The following is a 23773-nucleotide window of genomic DNA, read 5'->3' as shown; positions in this document are numbered from 1 at the left end:
AATAAATAAATCCGTGTTCTCCCAGTCAAAGCCTCCGGCTCTTCCTTGCGGTGCCATCACCGACGTGCCCGTCACCGTCAGGGGGAGCGGGACGGGGCGCGGGTGCTCCCTGGGGAGCCGGACGCGGCGGCGCAGGAGCCAGTTTTACACCTCCTGGGAAGCGTTTAGGTCGGCTCCGGCTGGCACAGCGCTCCCAGGAATGGCTACTCCGCCGTAATTAGTTCTGCTAACGAACCTCTGTGAGCTCCTTGGCGAGTCGGGGGCAGCCTTGGCATCGCGCCCGTTTTCTCCCTCCCTTTCCCCACCCCAGACCCGGCGGTGCCACGGGTAAGACGGGTCTCCAGATTTATTCCGGCCGCCGCAGTTCACGCTTCTGCGCGCAGCTGCCGGCTCCGAAACGCTGTACAAAGCATCAACACCTTAAAAAAACCACGAACAAAACGGGGAAAATACACGGAAAGCCCGGAAAGGGAGGCGAGACAAGCGGCACGGTGGCCGAAGGACGGGCAGGGATCCTGGCACCGGTGAGCAGCGGCGTCAGTCGGAGTCGCTGTCGCTTTCCGCCTCCTTCACGTCCACGCTGAACTTGTACTCCTGGTCGCAGCCCATGTAGGCGTCGCTCATGAAATACAACGTGTAGTTGTGCGTCCCCGTCGCCGGGGCCACGAAATCCAGCTTCACCTACGCGGCGGGGAAGAGACGGCGCTGGGGCGGCGGCGGCGAGAGCGGGCGCCCACCCAGCTCAGCCGAGCCGTGCCCGTCGGGGTGCCCAGCCGCCCCTCCGCCCCGTCCCGCTCACCTTGGCCTTCTGCTGCAGCGTCAGCCGCTTGATGGAGATGAGGCTGTTGGATTTGGAGTCGCCGATCACCACCCACCAGCCCTCCTCGCGTTTCTGACGGAGAGGGAAGAGTTAACGGGCTGGGGGCAGTGGGGCATGATCCCCCCCCCGCAACACCCACACAATTCTGCCACCCAGGTGGCACCGGTTTGGCACGTACCTGGGGGAAAAGGGGAGCGATGACGGGCCCGGTGACCTCCTCTTCCCGCTCCAGCTGCACCAGCACCACCACGGGGCCCCCGCTACACGCCGAGAACCGAGATGGAGGGTCAGGGTGTCCCTCACCCCGTGCCAGGCACAGCACCGCGGGGGCCACGCCGCGCCGCGCCACCCCTCCCCGCCTCACCTGCGGATGCTCTCCTTCTCCACCACCTCGTAGGAGAGCTCGATGTTGGGGTACCGGTTACAGAAGCGCGCCACGTCGGCGATCTGGGCGTCCGAGAGCTGCAGCAGGGCGTTGCGGTCCTCGTCCTCCATCTCCATGATGTCGAAGACGCTCTCCACCCCCTGCCAGGAAGAAGCTTTTCAGCTCTGCGCCGACCCGGGGGGTGCTCTTTGGTGGGGGAGGGCAAGACCAAAGTGCTTCCCGTCCCCTCCCCACAAGCTTCACCTTGTCGGTGCAGCGCTTGATGTGCTCGGAGGTGAAGTGAGGCAGCTGCTTCAGGTAGGAATCCTTGGACCACATGGCCTGCGTCACCATCTGCGCCAGCTCCATGGCGGCCAGCGCGGGGCTGAGCCACCCGTTGCTGGACAGCACGTCCACGCAGGCCTGGATCAGTCGGATCGCCTGCAGGAGAGGGAGGGGGGACGGGCCAGAAGGTGGTGTCGCGACGCGGCGAGGCGGGAGAGGTGCCCACCCGCCCCGTGGGTACCTTGCTGAGGATCTCCTCGGTGTCCGACTGCAGCTCGGCGCTCAGCTGCATGCGCGACAAGTGAGCCTGCAGCAGGAGGTTGGTCTTGACGTGGGGATCGTTGAATTTGGGGTTGGTCAGCTTGTGGGGAACTTTCTGAGCCAGCTACGGGGAGAAACGACAAACCCATCAGTGCTTTGGTCCGAAAACACGGGCAGCTTCTGCCCCAGACCCTGTGGGACCCTGCGTCCGGCCCCGCTCCGGCCGCGCATCCGACGCGCTGCCGCTCACCTGCCGCAGCAAGTTGTCCTCGTGGTGCCTGATGGGGATGTTCTCGTACTCGGCAGCGTTGGAGATGATTTCGATCAGCCCCCGCACCTTGGTCTTGGCGTTGAGGGACATGCTGAAGAGCTCTGCGGAAGGTGGAGAGACCGCGGGGTCAGGACAAGCCAGACAGCACTAAAGCCCAGGGTAGGGGAGATGCCTTCAGGCAGACAACACGCAGCCTCGTGCTGCAGGACAAGAGTTTTTACGCACCCAACCACACACACGGCACCTCTCCGTCACCCGTGGCACGACACGGAGAGCGGGAGCGCCGGTGAGCGCGTGCCCGCGGCACCCGTCCCTGGCGGAGCCCTTACCGATGGTGGTGTAGTTGATGTAGTAGTAAGCGGCGATCATGCCCAGGTTCAGGGGTGCCACGTCCATCTCGTCCTCGATGCTGATGCACTTGGACTGCTCCAGGTCACTGAGGGTCTGTTCCACCAGCTCGGAGAGGTGATCTGAGAGATGCCTGTGGGACACGCCTGCGGGGACAGCGGAACAGAACGGCTCAGGAACACCCTGGGACGGAGAAAAGCTGCTCTGGAGAAAGCAGAGCCCCCAGGCAGCGGGTCCCCGATACCCTCCGAGCCGGCGCAGAGCCCTCTGCCCACCTTGCAGGTTGTAGTAGTTCGGGTTCTGCGTCATGCGGCGATACAGGAAGGTCCAGGTGAGGTAGTCCACCGCGTCCTGCTTGTTCTCGATGGTCTTGGTGACGATCTCGGCGTTGAAGTGATCGTGCATGCAGTGGTCCAGGTGCGACTCCACCGGCAGAGGCTCGTAAAGGAATTTCTTGAAGAAATCCTACAGCGGGGCAGGAGCAGAGGGAAGGAGTAAATAAAAACCCTGGCACCTCCAAAATCCTGGAGCACCTCCCAGGCAGCAGGGCTCCGAGTGAGGGTTAGACATCAGCATGCCCGGAACCGGGAGAAGAAATCCTAGACCCATGGAATGGTTTGGGTTGGAAGGGACCTCAAAGACCATCCAGTTCCAACCCCCCTGCCATGGGCAGGGACACCTTCCACTACACCAGGTTGCTCAAAGCCCCATCCAACCTGGCCTTGAACACTGCCAGGGATGGGGCAGCCACAGCTTCTCTGGGCAACCTGTTCCAGTGCCCCAGCACCCTCAGAGGGAAGAATTTCTTCCTTCAATCCCATCAAAATCTCCCCTCTTTCAGCTTAAAGCCATTAATCCACGCCCCAGGCAGGAGATAAGACGTTCACAGGCCACAAACGGGGCTCTGCTCCTCACCCACCTTCTTGGACCCCTGGCACATGATGACGCAACGGCCCTCGTCGTCCTGCAGCGGGCGATTGGCGTGGCCCACCATCTGCAGCACGTCGTAGATGGGGTAATCCACGTACCTGGGACACGCAGGGAGAGTTAACGGAGCTCCGCGGAATGCTCCCACCGCCCTCCCGCTATTCCCGGCCTCCACCCGGCCAGGGATGAAGCCTTTTTGGGATGAGGACCTCGTTCCCTCAGCGCAGCCCGAACGGGCAGGGCGGACGCCGAGGGAAGGCAGGGTCTCGCCCGCCGCGCGCCGCACTCACGCGTGGATCTTGCCGTTGTAGTACTGCGTGTCCATGATGATCACCAGGTGAGCGGCGATGTTCATGCCCCAGCAGAGGCTGCGGGAGGCCACCATCACCTGCACGGCGCCTGGAAGGCGCGCGGGGAGAGGGGTCAGACCCTCCTTGGGTCACGGAAATCAGCGGGGGGGACAAAGATGGGGGGGCTCTGCGCTCGAGCAGACGGGTCTCGGCACACGGGCAGGGGCAGCGGGGGTGGTCAGGCTTTACGAGCGCAGCTTTTTTGGAGCTGGGAGGGCCCAGAGAACCAACATGAAGCTTGGGCAAGCTGGAGTCTCCAGTTAAAGACTGCGGGATGTGCCAAAGCTCCGGGGAAAAGGGTTTATAGGTAGAAGAAGTGATGTGTCCTCATCCCACCCCCGCTCACCGGAGCTGAAGAGCTGCTCCACCACGCGCCGTTCCATGGCAGTCAGCCCCTCGTGCAGGTAGCCCACCCCGTTCACCAGCGTCTCCTTCAGAGTGTTGTCGTTCAGCTTGTCCAGGTACGGTACCAGATCCTTCTCCGCGCAGTGCAGGAACCTGCCGGAAAGGCGGGGAGTAAAGAGACCGCTGCCGGGCCCGGCAAGCCTGTCCCTCTTCGGTGTCACATCAAAGAGACCGTTTCTCACCACCAATTGTCCCTCAGCCCAGCAAAACAGCCAAAAAACTTGCCCCCCTGCCCCGGTGAGGAGGTGGCACGCAGGTGGCAGCACCCTCACCTTTGCCTCTGGACATCGGAGGCGCACGTGGTGAGGATGTTGATGGCCGTGAGCCGCGTCTGCTTGCGGGAGGGGACGAAGACGATGACGGGCTTTTTGGGCGAGTGCTTCATGATGGCGTGGTAGACGGGCTTGGCCATGGAGAGGAGGCGAGTCTGCGTGTGGCTGATGTTGAAGCCCTGGCGAGGGAAGAGGAGCGGGCAGTGACGCTGGCCGGAGATCAGGGCAGAAGGGAAAAAGGAGACGAGGTTGCCCAAACCCTACCTGAATGTGCAGCTCCAGGGGCACGGGGCGGACGTTGGGGTGGAAGTTGAAGGTGGAGGTGGCACTGCAGCCCAGCCAGTGAGCCACGTCCTTGGCATTGGACAGGGACGAGCTGAGGGCCACGATGCGGATGGGTCGCTCGATCTGGGAGGAGATGTAGCGCATCCGGGAGCAGATGACCTCCAACACCGGCTGCAGCGGGAGAGGACAGGTTGTAGCAGGAAGAGGAAGGGGACGCCGAGCTCTCCACACCGCGGCCAACTGCCCTGGCTGAGCTCTGGCCACTTCAGCCCAAGCACCCTCACCCACGGAGACCCCAGGGGATCCCACTCCTGAGCTTCCCGAAGGATACGGCCCTCCTATCCCAGCCCATCCTGCAGCTTGGGGAAACTCCTGAGACCAGACATCAGGAGTGAGCAACCACCCACCCCAAGGCAGCTCTACTACTAGGACAAGCACGACGAGGAGCATCGCTCGGAATAGTAGTGCCCCCCTCCTCGACGCACCCCGTTTTCGCCCCCGATGAGGTGCACTTCGTCCACGATGAAGAGGTTGACGTTCTGGACGTTCTTGCGCTGCTTCCAGCGTCGCGAGAGGATGTCCCATTTCTCAGGGGTGCTGATGATGATGTTCCCTTTGCCCAGCAACTTCAGGTCGGTGCTGGTCTCCCCCGTCAGCAAGACCACCTTCTTATTGAGACGCTCCTGGAACTTTTCGTACCAGTCCAAGAAAACCTGCCGAAAAACGCCAAGGGATGCTGTTGTCAGCCTCGAATTAGAACAAATCCCACCAAACATCCCTGGAGAGACACGCATGGATACACCGACATCAGCGGGGCGGCAGCGGGACAGTGTCTCCTTGCTCCCTCAGCGGGACTGTAATTAATGGAAAGAATCTGGAGTTGTCCCGAGGGATGTGACGGCAAAGAAGGGATGAGAAAAAGTGAAACAGGGGATGAGGAAGCAAATCGAAGCCGAAGCAAGGCTCCAGTTCTTCCCAGGATTCCAGGCTGACCTGCTCCGCCAGGGCCTCCATGGGGGTGATGTAGACACAGCGTCCCTCCGAGTTCTGGAGCAACATCCTCAGGATGGCGAATTCCGCACAGATGGTCTTTCCGCTTCCCGTGGGGGCACCCACAAAGACGTTGTCGTCGCTGTTATAAACCGTGTTGAACACTGGGCAACAGAGGGACGACACAGAAGAGAGCAGCTGAGCAAAATCTCCACGGATTTCTGTTCAAAGCTCTGGAGACGGGCAGGGAAAACACAGCCTGGCCCCAAGCCCACGCACGGAGGAACGACGGGAAAGGTTGTTTAGGAGTTTTAGCCCAAGATCCACGGAGCAACACAGGCTCTAGCGTGTCACAGGAGCTCCTCAGTGTGAATTCTCTACGCCCAGGCAGAGAAACACGGACAGGACAGCTCTGGTTTGCTCCCAACTCCATCCCTACAAGCGGCGCAGGTGGAAAAGTTTGGGACCACCCGGCTCCACGAACCGGAGCCGCGGCGTTAGCACAGACACGGCTTCCAGGAGCAAACCCGCTGCCGCCAGACAGCCCTGGACTGCCTGAGGGACTGGAGGAACTTTATCCAAGATGCTCTGGCCCACGGAGGAAGATTTCAAGCCATCAGACCTCTAAGGCTCAGGGAGGTAGCGAGGAATAACAGTATTTGCTACGGAAATTCCTCACGTTATCTGGACAAACCCCACGAAACCAAAGCTACGGGGCAGCGAACGCCAAAAGGGCTCAGGCTCGCCGGGCGGCGGTTCGGAGGAGGTGAGCGGGGGCGATACCCACCCTGAGTCTGGATAGGGTTGAAGAACGGGAACTTGTCCTGGTAGAGGCTCTCGAAGGCGCTGTTCCGCAGAGCCGACACGGGCAGCGGCTGCAGGTCCAGCAGCTCGGTCGGAGGAGGGTACTTCTCAGGGAGGATGAGGTGGCGGAAGGAAACGGGCAGCTGGGTCTCACAGGCTGTCGGACACACAACAAAACCCTTTTTGACCTCCGACAGCTTCATCTCCGAGCTCCCTGTCCCAACGGGACCCCCGACCCTGCTGTCACCTGGATGCTGGAAGTCCTTCCCCCAGCACAGCACTGGGAGAGGGCCCGAACGACCCCCCCAGACCCCAGGGAGACCGGGGGCTGTACAGCCAGGTGCCCCTGGCAGGACGAGACTTACAGAGCCAGCGGTCGGAGACCACGCGGATGAAGTACTGGGGGGGCAGCGGCTCAAACACGGGCACGAAGAAGGTGACGAGGTGCTCATCCTGCGCGTACTTGGCTTTCAGCAGGAAGTACTCGTGGTGCAGGATCACTTCGCTGTCCACGTCCTCCACCAGAATCCAGAAAGCTTCGGACGAGCCGTGGACCTGAGCGAGGGCAGCTGTTACCTTTGTCTCGGAGTCTGGATCCCCTCCTTCCAGCCCTCCAGGAGCTCCACACCAGCTCTCCCCACAGCAACCCTGCCCCACAAGTGCCCTCCCACCCGCAGCCCGGCGATGTTTAGCCGCACGGCTCACCTTTTCGTCCCACTGGAAGTCGGGGGCAATGGTGAGCTCTACTTTCAGGGTGGAGCGGGTAATGGGCTGCAAGTGGACCGAGAGCTCCAGCTTTGGAAACAGATGGACGTATTTGTGGATTGTCTTGCCCATCTTGGGCATCCGGATCAGCTCCCCTACGACAGAAAGGCGCTGCTGTCAGGACAGACGGACACCAGGGTGACCAGCAGCTCCCACATCGAACAGTATTCGATATCGGTGATCCAAGCAGCACCAGGGCAAAGCCTCTGCCCTCCTCAGGCTGCACTGGTACCCTCACCAGTTCTGCCCCCTCAATCAGACAGGAACAAGCCCCCCACCAGTTCCTGGGTGCAAACACGGCAGGGAAGACCAGAGGGGCAGCCACCTCTCCCTGGCGCCTTCGCCCGCGTCCCCGTACCGATTTCGTTATGGTTCAAGTCGTAGAGCCGCTCGAAGGGGAAATTCTTCTTCTCGATTTTCTTCACCACTTCTTCGGGCAGCTTCTTGAACTGGCGCAACGGGCACATGGACTGCCACCTGCGGGGGGGCACGGCGGGGTGAGACCAGCAAAGGAACCGAGACGAAGCCTCCCCAGCCCCACCGTTTCTCACGCTGCCCAAGACCGGCCGCAGGCGGCAGCTCCTCGCCAAGCCCCGCAGACCACGCCAGGCTGCGCTGAAGAATCTCCTCCGGCTTCCCATCAGAAAATAGCTCCCAGCTCTCACTCACATCCGTTTGTCAATCATCTTGCAGAGGTTGAGGGTCTTGTCGGTGAGCTGGGCCCAGCCCCGGTTCAGCACGATCTCGAAGATGGCACGCATCAGCCGCCCGGCGGACTGGGGAACAGAGGGCAGCGCTCAGAGCTCGGCCACCATCATCCTGGTCAACTCTTCCTCCCTTTCCACCCATTTTCCTGCCTGGCCATGTGGTCATAGAATGGTTTGGGTTGGAAGGGACCTTTTAAAGGTCATCTAGTCCACCCCTCCTGCCACTGCAGGGACATCTTTCACCAGATCAGGTTGCTCCGAGCCATGTCCAACCTGGCCTTGAACACTTCCAGGGATGCAGCAGCCACAGCTTCTCTGGGCAACCTGGTCCAGCACCTCAGCACCAAAAAAATTCTTCCCTATATCCAGCCTCAATCTCCCCTCTTTCAGTTTAAAATCGTTCCCCCTTGTCCTGTCACTCCAGGCCCCAGTAAAAAGTCTCTCCCACCTTTCTAACAAGCCCCTTTTAAGTACTGGATTCTACTTAAAGGTCCTTCATCCCAAACACCTACAGGTGGAGCAATGACCTGATTCCCAGCCTTGGGAACGTGGCCTTTGCGGCAGAAGAATAAGGCTACGCTGCGGTCCTCTAGCGCTGAATTATTTTGATTACAAATCAGAGACTCCGACGAAGATCCAATTCCCATCCTGACAGGGGTGAGACCTTCTCACCGCTCACAGCTCCAGTTTATGAACTTCTGAGGTGCAAATAGTTGTCCAAGACAGATTCGTGGCTGGATTTCACACCCCGAAGGGGAACCAAGGCCCCAGCCACGTGTCCTCGCTCACCTGGGTAACGTACACCATGTCGGCCATGAGAGCGAACCCTTCCAGCTTCAGCTGCGAGATGAAGGCCTGGAGGAGCACGTTGATCTGGGGAAGAAGACAAGAGGGTCTCAGCGCCCTCCGAACCGGCGCCTGATGCCGGTGGGCTCGGACACGTTGCAGGACAGTAGTGATCGACCGGGACTGACTGTCCTACGGCGCAGGACAGCGCGCTCCAGCAGAGACAAGGAGCACCCGCAGCTCTTTGAGCATCTCTGACAGTCCAGGACGTCCCACAGAGGGGAAAGAACAGAAATGCCACCCCAGGGAGGGGGCATTTACTATTGGAGCTCCCTCCCAAGGATCACTGCTCCCCTCAAGACAGGCAGAGAAGTCCCCTCGAGGGGCCAAGCAGGGCTCACCTTGGCACTGGGCTCCTCTATGCTCTCCTTCACCGGGATGGGAACTCGCTCCAGCAACTTCTGGAGCTCGAGCTTCTCCTCCTGCAGCAAAACCAAGGCAGGAGAGATGAGAACGGTCCCTCCCAAGGCAAGCTCTGCACCTTCCCCTGCAGCACCCAGGCCCATGCCTCAGCACTGCCTCCCTCGGGACGGCCGCCCGGCTCCGTACCTCCCTGACGGTGATGTTCCTGAACTCCGAGGACAGCGAGAAGACCCGAAACAGCTCGATTTCACTCAGGGTGGGTTTCAGGAGCTGATTGTAGGTTTGCACCGTCTCGTTGGTGATGTAGTAGTGGCTGGCGATGCGGCCCAGCTCTGTCACCTGCCACAGGGACAAGAGCCAGAGTGAAGTGGCAGAAAAACACCCGATGGTTCGTGGCACAGATGGAGGATGCTGAACAGGAACTGGGCTGCAGCAGGGGGAGATGTCTCCAGACAACTCTCAGGCTACAAATCACTCAGGAAAGCTGCTTTACCGGGTACACAATTCCACACACCGCAGCCTCCCCCTTTCTCACCTCACTGCCTCCGAAGCAATAAAAACGCAACGGGAACGTGAATTTGCAGCAGCAAACACACAACAGTGACAGAGCAAGGGTCAGGTTTTACACCAAGCGCTCTCTACGCCAACAAACAGCTCCCTGGAACCACGGACGTGCACAATGGCAGGTCTGGTGTTCCCTGGGATCCATATTTAACCAGTGAGATGCCTCTTGCATCCTTTCTCTCAGCCAGAGGATGCTCCCGTTGTCATCCAGCACATGGTCACAGCGCTTTTCCCAGCTCCCGTCTCACCTGGAAGTTCCCCGTCTTCTTGTCGTACTTCACCAGGTTGTTCTTGTCCAACATGAGGGCTGCAGTGTGAACCAGATCCAGGCGGCGCTGGTCCAGCAGCGGATCCCCCTTCAGATCCTCGTGGGATATCCCGTAGAGCGTTGGGGAGCGCAGCATTCGGATGTACAGGTAGGTATAGCCCAACCAGTTCACTGCATCCTGAGGAAACACCAACGTGCTGTCAGAGCTCACCAGGCAAAGGCGACGCTCCGGCTCGGAGCTCCAGCTCGGAGTCCTTCCCGTGGCTGCCCTTCCAGATCTCCTAAAAATTTGCTCCCCAGGCACCAAAGGTGCCTGGGGAGCAAATTTTTAAGAGATCTGGAAGGTTGCAAGTTCCTTTGCTCCCCTGCAACAACAGCGTCTCTCCCCCAACACTGATGGTCCTTTGGCCCCTGCAATTCCCACCAGCTCCCTGGGTGCCACACAGGGCATGAGGAAAGGCTGAGGGAGCTGGGTGTCTGTGGCTTGGAGAAGAGGAGACTGAGGGGGACCTCATTCATGTTTATAAAGATGGAAAGGATGACTGCTGTGAGGATGGAGCCAGGCTCTTCTCACTGGCATCCAATGATGGGACAAGGGGAAATGGATACAAGCTGGAACACAGGACGTTCTGCTTCAACATGAGGAAGAACTTCTTCCCAGTAAGGGGAACAGAACACTGGAACAGGCTGCCCAGAGAGGTTGTGGAGTCTCCTTCTCTGGAGATGTTCCAAACCTGCCTGGACACGTTCTTGTGGGATCTGATCTAGGTGGTCCTGCTCGGGCAGAGGGATTGGACTAGATGATCCTTTGAGGTCCCTTCCAATCCCTGACATCCTGGGACTCTGTGAAAGCCAAGACTGGCACTCGCCTTTGCATTCTGGACGTTGCCGAGCACAGCCTCCGCGTTCAGCATGTCCGGGAGCTTCGACACCATCTGACTTTCGATGGGGAGCTGCTGGTTGAGCAGGGACAGGTAATACTGCAGCTCGCCGTGGGACGTGATGAGGATCCCCTCTCCTTTGGTATCGTACTGAGGCCTCCCGGCACGTCCCAGCATCTGAGAAACGAGGAGGTGAGGTCAACAAAACGTAAAATTTCTCTTTGCTGCCACGTCCTGGGGCTTTCCTGCCAGTTTGCTCAGTCTGCTGCTACTTCCAGCGGGCAGGAGACACACGGAAATATCTCCGATGTGTCTGGGCAAGATACTGGGAGAGGAATCATCTGGCCTTTTCTCCTACTGATCTGCTTGTCCTCTGCCCAGGAGAGCTGAGACAGCCTGACAGTAGAGACCAGGGAGCGACCGCACCGAGGGAAACACAAAAGCAGATCTCAAATGTGCCTCAGCGGGAAAGGGAAAATTCCGCCCCGGGTCCTGGCAGCATCTTTGTCACCAGAAGTTCACCTGCAAGATGTCCAGAGCACCCAGTTCGGTCCAGCGGCCCTTCTCGGGGCTGTACACCTGCGTCCCCTTGATGATGACGGTGTGAGCGGGGAGGTTTACACCCCAGGCCAGCGTGGCTGTGGACACCAGCACCTGCAGGACCAGAACAGTGATCAAAACCAGGAAGAAGCCTCTTCCTAGGAAAAAAAGGGATCTAAAGTGCTGGTGCTGACATTAGAGAGATGCACCAAAGGAACAAAGAATGAGAACTGTGACTATCCTGACAGCTCAGCGGAGGAAGGTCAGATAAACGGCAAGATCTTTGCCCCAGTCTCTCAGGTCCCTGCATGACCCCGAGGAAATCCTTTGCCTTCCGTTTAGAAGGCAGCAGGAAATTCCTCAGATGGAGTTTTACCAAAGTGGCCACTGCAGAGGAGACAGCCAGCCCGCCTGTTCTGGGACAGGCCTTTAAGCACTCAGCCAGGCCGACAGGAAAAGTTCTTGCCCTCTCCGCTCCTGGCCACGTGCTTTTAGTTTCTGCTCTTTCCATGAAAATCAAGGCTGCCTTCATCAGCCACCAGCTTCAGCAGAATCACAGAGTCATGGAATGGGTTGGGTGGGAAGGGACCTCAAAGATCATCCAGTTCCAACCCCCTGCCATGGGCAGGGACACCCTCCACTACACCAGGTTGCCCAAAGCCTCATCCAACCTGGCCTGGACACTTCCAGGGATGGGGCAGCCACAGCTTCTGTGGGCAACCTGTCCCAGTGCCTCATCACTCTCAGAGGGAAGAATTTCTTCCTTGGATCCCATGGAAATCTCCCCTCTTTCAGTTTAAATCCCTTGCCCCATGTCCTGTCCCTCCATACACAGAGCAGGATGGGGGTTGGCTACGCTCCATCCTCTTGGCTTTGCCCAAAGGGGGGTACCAGCAAACACCACCCGAGCGTTTCTCGGGATGCACCTGCCCGAACAGACAGGCAGCTGCTCCGCGGGAGCGCGGCTCACCTGGATGTGCTTGTCGGCAAACAGATCCTCCACCAGCGTCCGGTCCACTCGCGTCATCCCGGCGTGGTGAATGGCGAAGCCGTACGGAAGGAGATCCTTCAGCTCCAGGTTCTGCAGCAGAAACACAACCAGCTCCGGCTTTCCTACTGGAGCTGAGTAACATCGGGGAGAAAAGAAGCAACAGAAGGCAGGGCACATCCCAGAGGAAAGGCAGGGCAGAAAGGTAGGGCACATCCCAGAGAAAAGGCAGGGCACGTCCCAGAGAAAAGGCAGGGCACTTCCCAGAGAAAAGGCAGGGCACTTCCCAGAGAAAAGGCAGGGCACATTCCAGAGAAAAGGCAGGGCGCATCCCAGAGAAAAGGTAGGGCATTTCCCAGAGGAAAGGCAGGGCACGTCCCAGAGGAAAGGCAGGGCACGTCCCAGAGGAAAGGCAGGGCACGTCCCAGAGGAAAGGCAGGGCACGTCCCAGAGGAAAGGCAGGGCACATCCCAGAGGAATGGCAGGGCACATCCCAGAGGAATGGCAGGGCACATCCCAGAGGAAAGGCTGCGAAGCCGCATCAACCCGGCAGCACCCTGCAGCCGCGCTCCTGCTGCGCCCCAGCGGCCCGGCCGGGCGCCCACCTTGCACTGCTCGGCTTCCGTCCGCAGCACCTCGGTGGAGGCTGAGCCCTCGCGCAGGAAGAGGCCCAGGGTGTCCTTCTCCAGGCACATGTCCCTGATAGCCCGGGCTGTCTTCCCAGTTTCCTTCCTGGAGTGAACGAACACCAGCACCTGTGAAACAAGCAGATGGTACCGCCGCTGAGAGAGGAATCGCGACGGCTGCAGCTGGTAACGACGCCTGACCCAACCTGCTGCTGGTGTTCAGGGTGGGAAGAGACCTGGAATGAGTCCAGATGCCCTGTGAGCCACACATGGAGCTCCTGATCTAGCAGGGCAGCACCACAAAACCTCCTTTGCTCTAAAAGAACGGGTCACACCTTGATCAGACAGCTGGCACGGAGAGAAAACCCGTGTTCCTTCCGCTCTCGGCATCGGCTGCCCAAACCAGCAGCGTTTCTGCAGCGACAGCAGCTCCAAAGAGTCTCACCAGCAACAGGCAAGAACCAGGAAGGATAAAAATCAAGTGTCAAACCTGGTTCTTCCCAGCGTGCTCCATAATCTTCTCATAAACAATCTCGTTCATGATCTGGAAGCGTTTGATTGCTTTCTTCTCCGTAATCCCCACATAGGTCTGCTCCAGGGGCACCGGTCGGAAACTGTAAGGAAAAAAAAAAAATAAATCAAGTTGACAAAAGAGTAGAAGAATGGAGAAACCCTGATACAAAGGTCCTGCCAAAAGGTATCCTGTATTTTGTGCTACCAAGTTCACGACGTTTCCAAGAACAACCACGCAGGAACCCTGGCACACGTTTTGAGGCTGGTTTCACTGCTCTAGTCCTGAACACGCATTTACTGGCGCATCCAAGAGCAAATAAATCCATGCTGGAAGCAGGCTGAAGGCCTGGTGAGACCCTGGCATGGTCTGACAGATAAATACTTGACTCTCCAGAGGCAGCAGGTCTTTCCCAGCTCTCAATAGCTCCCCACCATCTGATCGTAAAGATCTCCCCCAGCTTTCCACGGTACCTGTTATCAAAATAGAAGAGGCCTTTGGCCGGGTCCACTCTCAGGAACGTGGCCACGTCCTCGTAGTTGGGGAGAGTGGCACTCAAGCCAACGAGCCTCACGTCCTCCTGAGTCATCTCGATGTTGCGGATGGCTCTGGCTACCAAAGACTCCAGGACGGGTCCTCGGTCATCATGCAGCAGGTGGATCTCATCCTAAAAAGAGGAAACAGGAACAGTTATCCCCGCTCCAAACCGGCTCTATTTACCCATTTTTTGGTTTAGTTTCTTAGCACGCACCGAGGCACGCTCATCCCACACCCCAAAGCCCAAGTCTCTCCACAGCCAAGCACCAGGGAGGTCTTCAACCTCCAGGAACAACCACACGGCCAAAAGACCCAGCGCCCATCACCGCCTCCCCCTCCTCCGTGCCGAGGCTCTGCCGGCACCGGCGCCGCTCACCAGGATGACCAGCCGCACCAGCTGGGTGTAGGTCCGTTCTCCTCCCTTGCGGGTGATGATGTCCCACTTCTCCGGGGTGCAGACGATGATCTGGGTGGCGCTGATTTCCTCCTTGCACAGCTGGTGATCCCCCGTCAGCTCGGCCACGTTGATGCCGTACGTCGCCAGGCGCTAGGAGGAAGCCCGCGGGCGGTTAAGTTCGGATAAAAGCCCGTTTCCCCGGGGGGCAGAGACAGAGTTTCCTACTTGTCCTGCCACAACGCTGGAAGAAACGTGTGGATTTCACACCCAAAACGTGTATCGATGGAGCCCAGAGCGCACAAACAGAGGTTGAAGGCACAACCCAAACTCATCGTTGCCCAACGAGCTTCTCCCAGAGCTCACATCCTTCCGTAAGCGCGACGGCAGGAAGCAACCGGAATAAAGCTCATCTCCCCCAACCCACAGCTCAAGCAGGGGCAGGATGGATCCTCTCCTCACCTTCCCGAAGCTGCCCACCATCTCCTGCACCAAGGACCTCATGGGCGCGATGTAGATGATCTTGAAGTCGTCCACGTTGATGGTTCCGTCGATGTTAATGTGTTTCCCTATTTCTCGCAACATGCACATGAGCGCCACGTTGGTCTTCCCGGCGCCCTGCCAGGCAAACGGGAGCGCTCCCATCACACCCGTGTCATCTCCAGGGTAAGATGACGGGTCACCTGCCCAAACAGGTCGTCCTTCCCCAGGAGACCCCAATACCGGGATCCTTACCGTGGGAGCGCACAGCAGCAGGTTCTCGTCCGACTCCAGCGCGGCGCGGTAGAGTTTGCTCTGGATGCGGTTCAGCGTCTTAAACCCCTCGAATCCAGCCTGGGCATATTTGGGCAGCTTTTCCACCGAAACTAATTGCTGGAAAGGGAAAACACCAGGCTCAGCGCCTTTGTTTCGGTACCTCGCAGGCACCCCGGGGAGCAGCAGGGTCACGTTGTCTCCAGATGGCCAGAGGAGAAGCCCCATGCCCAGGGATCACGGAGTCCTTCAGGAAGAGCTCAAACGAGGCTCGTTAGCTGGCCAACAAGTGCAAGTTACAGTTGGCCACACCCTCAGAAAAGCAAATCCCCACCGTGTTCTCATGATGGGACAGATCAGACCACGCTTCCGCTGCCAGCACGGATCAAAAGAGGCAATTCCTCGTGCCACGAAGCGGCCAGACCCCGGCCACGCTGCGCAGCGCGGCGAGGAGGGAGCAAACGCTGAGCCGAGGGCTCGGCACGGCCGCTCAACAGGGCAGGGGAGCCCCAGGCAGAAACCTGCAGTTCAGGAGACACATTCCAGAGGCAAGAAACTAGGAATGAGGAACTCTCTTCAGACATGGGAAATCTTTTGGCTTAAAATAACGGTTATGCAAGAAATCCGAGAGGGTGGCACAGTCACATCGAAGCCTGCTGAGTCCCAGCAAGGATCTGTCACGATATTAGCAACAGCTCATGGAGCCATGGAATGGTTTGGGTTGGAAGGGACCTCAAAGATCATCCAGTTTCAAACCCCTGCCATGGGCAGGGACACCCTCCACTACACCAGGTTGCCCAAAGCCCCATCCAACCTGGCCTTGAACACTGCCAGGGATGGGGCATCTACAACTTCTCTGGGCAACCTGTTCCAGTGCCTCAGCACCCTCAGAGGGAAGAATTTCTTCCTTAGATCTCATGGAAATCTCCCCTCTTTCAGTTTAAAGCCATTGCCCCGTGTCCTGTCACTCCACACCCTTGTCCAAAGCCCCTCTCCAGCTTTCTTGGAGCCCCTTTAGGCACTGGGAGGTGCTGGAAGGTCTCCCCGGAGCCTTCTCCTCTCCAGGCTGAACAGCCCCAACTCTCTCAGCCTGTCTCCAGAGCAGAGGTGCTCCAGCCCTCGCATCGTCTCCGTGGCCTCCTGTGGCCCCGCTCCAGCAGCTCCGTGTCCTTCTGCTGTTGGGGACCCCAGAGCTGAACGCAGCACTGCAGGGGGGTCTCAGGAGAGCAGAGCAGAGGGGCAGAATCCCCTCCCTGGACCTGCTGCCCACGCTGCTCTGGGTGCAGCCCAGGATACGGTTGGCTTTCTGGGCTGCCAGCGCACGGTGCTGGCTCATGGTGAGCTTCTCATCACCCAGCACTCCCAAGCCCTTCTCATCAGGGCTGCTCTCCACCCCTTCATCCCCAGCATGTTCTGGTACCGGGGGTCACACCCACCCACGTGCAGGACCCTTCCCTCAGCCTTGTTGAACCCTGAGGTTCACGTGGGCCCCTTTCTCGAGCCTGTCCTGGTCCCTCTGGATGGATCCTGTCCCTTGGCGTGAAAACCACGACACCCAGCTTGGCGTCATCTGCAAACTCGCTGAGGGTGCACTCGATCCCACTGTCCGTGTCACTGATGAAGATGTTCAACAGAACTGTCCACCAAGGGACACCACTTGTCACTGATGTCCATCCAGACATCAAGCCATTGACCACCACTCTCTGGATGCGACCAGCCAGCCAATTCCTCATCCACCGAGCACTCCAAACCCATCCAACCCGTATCTCTCCAATTTAGAGAGAAGGATGTCGCGGGGCATCGTGCCAATGGCCTTCCCGAAGCCCAGACAGATGACAAGAGTCATCTCACCACTCAGCACACCTCGTGCTGAAGAAGGGGGAACAAAGCAGGTCACCGACCTCTTCGGAGCCAAAAGGCTTTGGCTTCAGGGCAGGCACGTGCACCTCCTCGTAGCCCTTGCGCTGCCTGCGGAAGGAGCCGTCGGGGAGCTGGCATCGCTTGTTGGCCATGAAGTGACTGCCCTGGGCAAACACCAGGTCCTCCAAGTCCAGCACCTGCCGGGGAGCCAGTGCCTGGAAACAGCAACGGGAAAGGGGAAAAAGGGATTAGAGAACAACGCTCTCCTGCCGTTTTCACCCTGGGATTGACAGAAAGCCAACTGCATCCAACTGGCAAGCGCCTCTTTAGCACATCAGGGGCTTATTCTTAACCTCTTCCTGCCCGTGCCACTTCAGAACTCTTTTTGTGCCTACTGAGGATGCTTGTCGGAAGAACTAGGAACAGGTGACTTCCAAAAGTTTTACCTCTCCTCCTTGGTCCAGGTCCATGGTCTCCAAGTCAGTATCCATGCGGGACTGACGCACGCGCTCCCGGCGAGAGCGTTCCTCCTGCGGGAAGAGATGAGGATTCAGCCCCAGGGAAGCGCTGCCGAGCCTCCTCCGAGGGCTTGCCAGGCTCTCCGGGCACACGCGGCGAGTCGGCGCGGCCAGAGTGCCACGCGCCGCGATTCCTTCCAAGGACGGGCACTCGCGTAAGCGGAGCCAATAATTTTTGGCAGTAGAAACCAGTGCTCCCGAGGCCAGGACATCCACCTGCCGTCCAGGAGAGCGGATGAAGGAAAACAGGGAGTGAAGACACACAAACCTGCAGCGTCCCAGGAAAAGCCCAGCCTGCGGCGTGCCAGCAGCGCTCCTCAAACATGGAGAAGCCAAGCTGGCCCCTCACATCAACACAACCAGGGTTTTTTCTGGCGACGAGGCAGGAATATGGCATGAATGCCTCCCAAAAATCACCTCCCAATGGGTGACTGAACTAGCGGAGCTAATCCCAATAAACCTGCTGAGTGCCACATTCCAAGCCCAGGGAACGAGGAGCTGATCAAAGGTGGCCAGGGCGGTTCGTTGCGGTGAGCCTCGCGCCAAGGAGGCCCAGAGGAGCAACGGTGCCGTCACGAGACAGCTAACACCCCCACACACAGGTGAACACTTGTGGATACCGACGTTTTCCTGGGAAAGCAGACATCCGAGCGACTTAAAACCAAGGGAAATATGTCGCCCTCTCAGCTGAGTCTCAGCCGTCACCTTAGCAACGTTCCTCATGGTCCTGAGATCCCAGCGGAGTCAGCGGCTCCTCTCTCCCACAACAAACAAAACACACGGCCCAACACGACCACAGACGGTGGTGGGGATCCCACAAGACCTCCTCTGATCCTGCCTGAGGTTCCCTCTCGCCTTACCCGGATGAGATCCTCCTTCTCCGTCTCGTGCAGCTGATACAAGAACTTGGAGAGCTCGGGATCCGCTTCCATCTTCCCCATGATCCGTTCTTTTTCAGCTTCGCTCTGTGCACTGGCCAGCAAGGTGCAGTAGAGGACTGGTGAAAGAAAATTAAGGGATGGCAGGTGGGTTATGGGTTGAGCTAAAAGAAGGGAGCAGCTCACGGGGCTTGAGCTTGGCGAAGCAGCTCCGATGGCAGTTAAACCGCCTCGGGATGTGCCAGAACCGCGCCGGAACCGCAGGGAAACGAGAAGGTGGAACAGTCACAGGGAACACCACTCACTCATCATCCGGTGCTGCCGCAGGACTTTAATGAAGTCGAAGGTGTTAAAGCCCAGGAGCAGAACAAGCTGGTTTTCACATTCCCGGTCATCGCTTGCAGTCTGGGAGGAGAAGGAACGAGGAACGCCCGGTTACGGCCGCGTCCCGCAGAACTGCGCACGGAACTGAACCCAAGTGGAGCTCAACAGCAGCTACGTGCAAGACCCCATGCAGACCCCAAATAAAAATCCCACCCTCCCTGCCTCCCCTTCTTCCCCAGCCAGTCACGATGCCCAGCACACATGGGCATCAGCACCAGGAGCAGCAGGGCCAGAGCCCCGACTTACGATGACCTCCCAGCAAACGCTGACAAAATCCCAATTGTTCTCCCCTCAGAAGAAGATTTCTGTGAATTAAGCCCAAGCCGGTCCAGCGCTGCTGGCAAAGACACCACATCCACAACTGGATTTAATTGGAAAAAAACCTCAGCAATGAGTTGTTTGGGCAAATGCCCAACTTCCAGAGGAGTAACGCTGAGACCGCCGCAATCCTGCCCACCGGGTGGCCACTGACCTTCAAGATCTCCAGCACCTCATCCGCCTTCTTCTGGGAAACAATGGCATCGTCGTAGAAGCGGCTCAGTTGCCGCTGGAGCCAAAAGGCGTCGATGTCCCGAGGATGAAGATCCTTCTTCTTCGAACTCATCAGCTCACCCGAGGCCACAAGCTGGAAGGAAAACCCAGGGAAACGTCGTGGTCCTCCGAGAGGAACACAGGAACGCGGCCTCTGCGTTGCGGAGCACGGGTTTGGGGTCTCTCCCCCCAGGGAGGGGAGCGGAGAACCAGCAGGTGCAGCTGCCAGACTGGTTGTTGATGTTCTCCAGGGTGGTTTTGCCCTGCCAGACACCAGCCTGGAGGCTCCTCTCCGCCCCTAGACGACCCACGGGATCCCCGACGCTCCTCCAGATGACCCCAACGACTCACGTTGGCTGAGAGGGTGCAACGGACAACGGCTTCGTCCCCCTCCATGTCGTCATCGGACGCTTCGTCACGCACTTCGCCATAGATGTCCTCGTCGCCCTCCTGTTGAGAGGAGAGTTCTGGTAAACATCAGGGAGAAGCTTTTCCTCAGGAGAAAGGAATAACCTGGCAACTCGTTCCCGAGGGGACGAGTCCAATTCTCAGCCCAATGGTTTCTGAATCAGAAACTGGTTTGATTACTCCTATTCCTGTGAACAGCACAAACTCATTTCCATCTGGTTGAGAGAATAAACACTCATTAGAAGAACATGAGAACATGGTTCAAAAAAAACAAAATACCTCTTCAGCAGAACATGCTGAAAATGTTCTCCTTTACTTCAAAACAGTCAGGGTAAGATTAATTTTTTTCATAATCGAGCTATACTTCCCTCTTATCATCATCATCCAGAGAATATACGTTATCCAGATAACCTCATTTCTTTGGAATTGATCTTTTTTTGGTCAACCTGGCCTGAAAGAATTTACTGTTTAATTATTTCATTCCACCTTCTTTTAGAGGAGAACGTTCCTTCAAATGTACTACACACACACGCTGCCTCGTGCTTTGAGCAGGAACACCACGCTGCTGTGCAGGTGAAGGACCACGGGACGGGATTATCTGGACTCTCCACAGAGAGGTTTTGCTCGTATTCCTCCCTCTTACCATTCTCTCATCCTCTTCCCAAAAAAACAAGCCCAGGGAGCATTTCCACGAAACTCTCCCAACCATTTGAACGTCTCTGTTCCTCCCCATCTGCCCAGTTTCCCCACGAGATCCAAACATCACCATCTGTTTGCCATCGTACTGACTCACGACAGGCCTTGGATTGGCAAGATAATCAGCAAATCTTCCCCGAGCCAGGAAGCGGCGCCTAAAATAATCCGGCAGCTTCTTCCCGGCAGAGTCATCCCAGCCCGAGCCAGTGCCCACTTCTCGACGCGACCCAGTGAAACGGGACCAAGGCGATCCCTGCGGAGCGGCTGGGAGCCAGGGGTCCCGTCAGTCCCTCATCTCTCACCTCCTCGTCGGACTCAAACTGGACGTTCACCCCGTAGGTCTCATCGATGTTGTCATCTGCAAGGGAGAGCGGAGGAAATTCCTCAGAAAACCTGGCCACTGCACGCGAGGTTCCCGGATCCACGTGCCCACCCACACCTCTGCGCAGCCAAAAGACGGAAAGAACGTGGGTTTGGGGCTTGGGAATCATTCCAAACCTTTTTCTGGATTCTCCGTGTGCCAACGCTACCCTGGAGCACAGCTGGGTTCCGCACCGGGAACCGGCCTTTCTGCCAGCCCCATCCCACCAAAACGCCCTCCCGTACCCATGTTCTGGATCTCCTTGTCTCCACCATAATCCGTGATCTTCTTGCCCAGGTTCACCAGCACGTGGTAGCGGGTATCGTCGGTCTGGCCCAGCAGCAGGTCGATCTCCTTCCGCCTCTCCTTGTCACGCAGCTTCTCGTTCTTCAGGACGGCCAGGACCTCGTCGGCAGCTCCGCAGAGGATGTCACGCGTGGCTGCGGAAGGAAGAACGTGTCACACGGAGAACAACGTCGCTACGTGAAGGACATGGGCTCAGCTCCTCCTGTCCGGACCCTCGCGCAGGCACTCTCACAACCAAGGAATGTCCCCGAGCCCAAAAGCCAGCACTGACGGAGCAAACCCATCCCACGGGATGACAAGGAAGGATTAAAACATCCAAGGGGTGGATCTCACTGGTTTTGAATCATCAAATCATCAAAATGGAATGGTTTGGGTTGGAAGGGACCTGAAAGACCATCCAGTTCCAACCCCCCTGCCATGGGCAGGGACACCTTCCACTACACCAGGTTGCCCAAAGCCCCATCCAACCTGGCCTGCAACACTGCCAGGGATGGGGCAGCCACAGCTTCTCTGGGCAACCTGTCCCAGTGCCTCAGCACCCTCAGAGGGAAGAATTTCTTCCTCAGATCTCATGGAAATCTCCCCTCTTTCAGTTTAAATCCATTGCCCCATGTCCTGTCACTCCACACCCTTGTCCAAAGCCCCTCTCCAGCTTTCCAGTACCCTCTTTAGGCACTGGAAGGTGCTGGAAGGTCTCCCCGGAGCCTTCTCTTCTCCAGGCTGAACAGCCCCAACTCCCTCAGCCTGTCTCGAACCCTCTGCTGGAGCAGGGACACCCGTCCTGAGGCATCCCCATCCTCACCTGGTCGCCAAGAGCCGCCTGAATGAAGCTCAGCAACACCTCGTAGGTCTCGCGGGTCTCCTTGGTTTTGGGTTTGTAGATGATGCCCACCATCTCGTCGATGCCCTCGGAGAGCAGGGTGTAGCCCTTCATCTTGTTGATGTCGTGCCTGTCCTCGTCACGCTTCCTTCTCCTGGAAAGAGAGGAAGGGAGGAGAGCGCCCAGGTCAGCCTCGCGGCACAGCTTGTGCCACTTCAAGAAGTTACTCTCTTTTATTTAAAAAACAAAGGAGAAAAAGAAATATTTTCTTATTTTTCACTTCAATTTTAGTTTCTTACGCAGAGCGAGCGACTCCAAATCCGGAACATAACATCTCTGCATCCTCCAGGTTGGTGCTTTCCAGTCTGCAGCCCTGTGCTCGCACCACCAAACCATTTTCCACTCCCAAATATTCCCAACGCCGCTGAATCCCACCCCGTTTCCAGCCCCAAACCAAACCAAGGCCGTGCCATCCAAAGCCAGGAAGGAAAAACTGATTTCCCCGAGCGTTTTCCACACAAATCCCAGCTCTCAGTCAGGGCCCCGCGCCCCTCCGGCTCTGGCCCCGCACTCACTTCGCGCGTCGCTCCTCCTGCATCTGGGGCTTGGTTCGCTGGGCCTTGTCCCCCATGCGGGTGCCCTCCAGTTTGCCCACCAAGGACAGGACCTCTCCCGTTGGCTCATCGCGCCGGGTGCGGTCGATCAGCGAGCGGTCGGCTTGGAGGACGAGGTTGGAATTCTGGGAGAAGGAAGAAGAGGGGTGGATGTTTTTTCCCGCCGCGGGGGTGACCGAGGCGATGGGTCCCAGCAGGGGGTCAGCCCCCCCCGGCGCCCAATTTCTTTTAACACGACCCACTCCACGCACTCGAGCCACGAGTCATTTGCATTTCATTATTATTAGTGGTTTATTAGTATTATTAGTGTGATTTAACAGCCCCTCAGGGGCGGTTTTACAACCCAAACGGGGACCGAGCCGCTCGGAGCCATCCCGGGGCTCGTTCCGGCCGCGGGAACCGGCGCGCTTCTCGCCCCGGTGCTCGGGCACCCCTCGGTGCCCGGGAAGTCCCACTTTAAGGAGGAAAAAATCCAGAAAAACCCTTAAAAGCGAATTTTAACCCTCAACCCCCCCCCGGTAACGGGCCGTTACACCGAGCGCTCCTCAGGCCCGCCGCTTCCGCAGGGGGAACCGGCGCCGCCGCGGGCCCGCGGGCGGGTTTGGCCGCACCCGCCCGGGTCGCGGCGCCGGCGAGGCCCGGTGCGGCGGGGGGGGGCGGCACTCACCGCCTTGTACTCGTACTGCAGGCTCCGCGCCGTCACGTCCGCCATGGCGCCGCCGGGCTGGAGGCCGCGCCGCCGCCGCGCACCGGCTCAGGCCGCCGAACGCAACTTCCGGGGCAAAGCGGAAGCGCTTCCGGGGAAGCCGCTTGCTCGCCGCCTCTCCCAGCATGCCCGGCGGGTTCTTCCTCCTCCCCCGGACTACAGCTCCCAGCATGCCCGCTGCGCGCGTGCGGTGAGGCACCGCCTCTCGTTCTGATTGGCTGGTCGTGCCTCGCCCGCCCGCTCCCCGCCCCCGCGAGCAAGAGCTGATCGTGATTGGTTCAACGCGCCGCCCCCGCGCGCTGCGATTGGCCGCGGCGGGCGGCCGAGCCGTTTGACGGTTGAGCTTTTGAAAGGCGCCCGAGGCGCCGCGGCTGGGCGGGGCCACCTCCCGGCCTGCCCGCCTCCTATTGGCTCTCCCCAGCGTAAGCCCCGCCTTTTCCTCACAGCCCCGCCCTCCTCCCCACGGCGGGGCCCTGGGCGCCATTTTGGCGTCTCCGCCCACAGCCGCGCCCGGGGCCGCCCACCGCCCGCGGGGCACCGGCGGGGCACGGCGGGAGCGTGGCCCT

The 23773-nt window shown here is 58.7% G+C and overlaps 1 protein-coding gene across 1 annotated transcript; it reads right to left on the bottom strand.

Annotated features, from left to right (window-relative positions):
- Window positions 1-328: 328 nt before the first annotated feature.
- On the bottom strand, window positions 329-23223 carry SNRNP200 (small nuclear ribonucleoprotein U5 subunit 200). The gene is made up of 45 exons (XM_086631025.1): window positions 23169-23223; window positions 22463-22626; window positions 21870-22041; window positions 21007-21199; window positions 20703-20758; window positions 19648-19746; window positions 19238-19390; window positions 18687-18786; window positions 18364-18500; window positions 17432-17515; window positions 17027-17200; window positions 15108-15245; window positions 14835-14990; window positions 14355-14525; window positions 13915-14108; window positions 13421-13544; window positions 12910-13059; window positions 12287-12397; window positions 11299-11430; window positions 10765-10953; window positions 9876-10073; window positions 9250-9402; window positions 9042-9122; window positions 8644-8727; window positions 7817-7923; window positions 7506-7624; window positions 7088-7242; window positions 6748-6937; window positions 6366-6539; window positions 5582-5742; window positions 5074-5301; window positions 4568-4759; window positions 4304-4482; window positions 3973-4124; window positions 3567-3675; window positions 3269-3377; window positions 2625-2814; window positions 2331-2495; window positions 1981-2102; window positions 1711-1854; window positions 1449-1625; window positions 1185-1345; window positions 999-1080; window positions 800-892; window positions 329-681 (listed from the first exon to the last, which is right to left on the bottom strand). The coding sequence occupies exons 1-45, from the start codon at window positions 23211-23213 to the stop codon at window positions 538-540; spliced, it is 6411 nt and encodes a 2136-aa protein (XP_086487151.1). The 5' UTR covers window positions 23214-23223; the 3' UTR covers window positions 329-537.
- Window positions 23224-23773: the final 550 nt, after the last annotated feature.

This window comes from Tauraco erythrolophus, unplaced genomic scaffold (assembly GCF_009769465.1).
Source record: "Tauraco erythrolophus isolate bTauEry1 unplaced genomic scaffold, bTauEry1.pri scaffold_72_arrow_ctg1, whole genome shotgun sequence".
NCBI lineage: Eukaryota > Metazoa > Chordata > Aves > Musophagiformes > Musophagidae > Tauraco > Tauraco erythrolophus.
The sequence above is the reverse complement of the archived record's forward strand: the minus strand, read 5'-3'. Positions and strand labels throughout refer to the sequence as shown.